Source organism: Alligator sinensis, unplaced genomic scaffold (genome assembly GCF_000455745.1).
Source record: "Alligator sinensis unplaced genomic scaffold, ASM45574v1 scaffold1354_1, whole genome shotgun sequence".
Lineage (NCBI taxonomy): Eukaryota > Metazoa > Chordata > Crocodylia > Alligatoridae > Alligator > Alligator sinensis.
Genome location: NW_005842344.1, coordinates 667,320 through 668,582, shown reverse-complemented (window position 1 = coordinate 668,582; position 1,263 = coordinate 667,320). Strand labels below are relative to the sequence as shown.

General features: G+C 70.0%; 1 protein-coding gene across 1 annotated transcript in view; it reads right to left on the bottom strand.

Annotated features, from left to right (window-relative positions):
* Nucleotides 1-1,263, bottom strand: part of ISYNA1 (inositol-3-phosphate synthase 1) — a 3,908-nt gene that overhangs the window by 2,502 nt on the left and 143 nt on the right. Inside the window, exons 2-4 of the mRNA XM_006028845.3 lie at nt 1,019-1,212; nt 728-877; nt 355-570 (exon numbers count right to left, since the gene is read on the bottom strand). Coding sequence (XP_006028907.1) covers nt 355-570; nt 728-877; nt 1,019-1,212 — 560 coding nt within the window. The remainder of the gene's footprint in view (nt 1-354; nt 571-727; nt 878-1,018; nt 1,213-1,263) is intronic.

Here is a 1,263-nt window from a genome sequence, read left to right as displayed (position 1 = left end):
GCCCCCCCCGTCCCACCCCAGCCCCGGGGCAGGGCCCCGCTCTGGCTCCCGACCGGCGGCTGAACAGGTCTGGCCGGATTCCAAGGGGAGGGTCCGAGCTGCCCGGCCCCAGCCCCAGCCCCAGCCCCAGCCCCACTGCATCAGCTCAGCTCAGCTCTGCACGCTGCCCACGGGAAGCCCCCAGGTAGCCTGGCAGTGCCCCTTGACGCTAGCCCTGGGAAGACCGCATCCCCTACTCCAGCCCTGCACCCCTCTGCCATGCTGCCAGCACACCCCTGCCCATGCCAGGGCCTGCACCCACCTGGGGGGGTTACGACTCAGACCCCCCTCTCCCTACCCCCCACCCCCTATCACCTTGAGCCCGGCGCCAACAAGGAAATCCACCAGCACCGACTTGAGCTTGGTCTGCCCGGACTTGAAGTCGTCGCCGCAGATGAAGACGCCGCGCTGTACAGCCAGCTCCACGGCGCCCGGCACAAAGGTGTTCTGGGGCGAGCCGTTGATGTAAGCGCAGCCCTCCAGGATGCTGGCCACCGCGAACAGCGTGGACGGGGACACCTCCAGCCCGCGCTGCAGATGCGGGGAAGGAGTGCGGCGTCTCAGTGCACGGCCCGGGGCAGCAGGGCTTGGGGGACAAGGCTGCCCTGGGGTAAGGCCAAAGCATCCCCTGCCCCGTCCTGCAGCAGTGCCGTGGCAGGGTGGGCAAAGCCCTGCCCATCTCCCTCACCTCAATGGCCTGCAGCAGGTGGTCGGCCGTGTCGTTGAGGCCGGGCCGCACATCACAGAAGCGCTCGGTGTTGGCCGTCCACAGCACGATGACCTTGTCCACCCCGCTGCGCTCCCGGAAGTCCCGGATGTCCCGGCGGATCTGAGCCACCTGCGGGGAGCCGTGGTGGCAGGTCAGGGTGAGGGTGCACGGCCCCAGGGCACCCACCTGCCAGGGCGCCCAGGCAAGGAGCAGGGCCAGCCCTCCAGCTCCAGTCCGGCCCCGCAGAGCCCAGCCTGCCCCCGGCCTCACCTGCTCGGCCTTGGTGCCGGGGATGAGGTTGTCGGCACGCTCCTCCTGGTTAGCCGCGATGAACTCGGGGATGTAGATGGAGGGTCGGGGCTTCATCTCCTCCATGTGGGGCCAGAGCTGCTCCTGCAGCTGCCAGTCGAGGACCTGGGCCCGGCGCATGGCCTCGGCCAGGTTCAGCGAGGAGATGTCCCAGCCTGTGGGGCAGAGCCGGGAGAGCCATCAGTGCCCTGCCGCCCGCCCCCTGC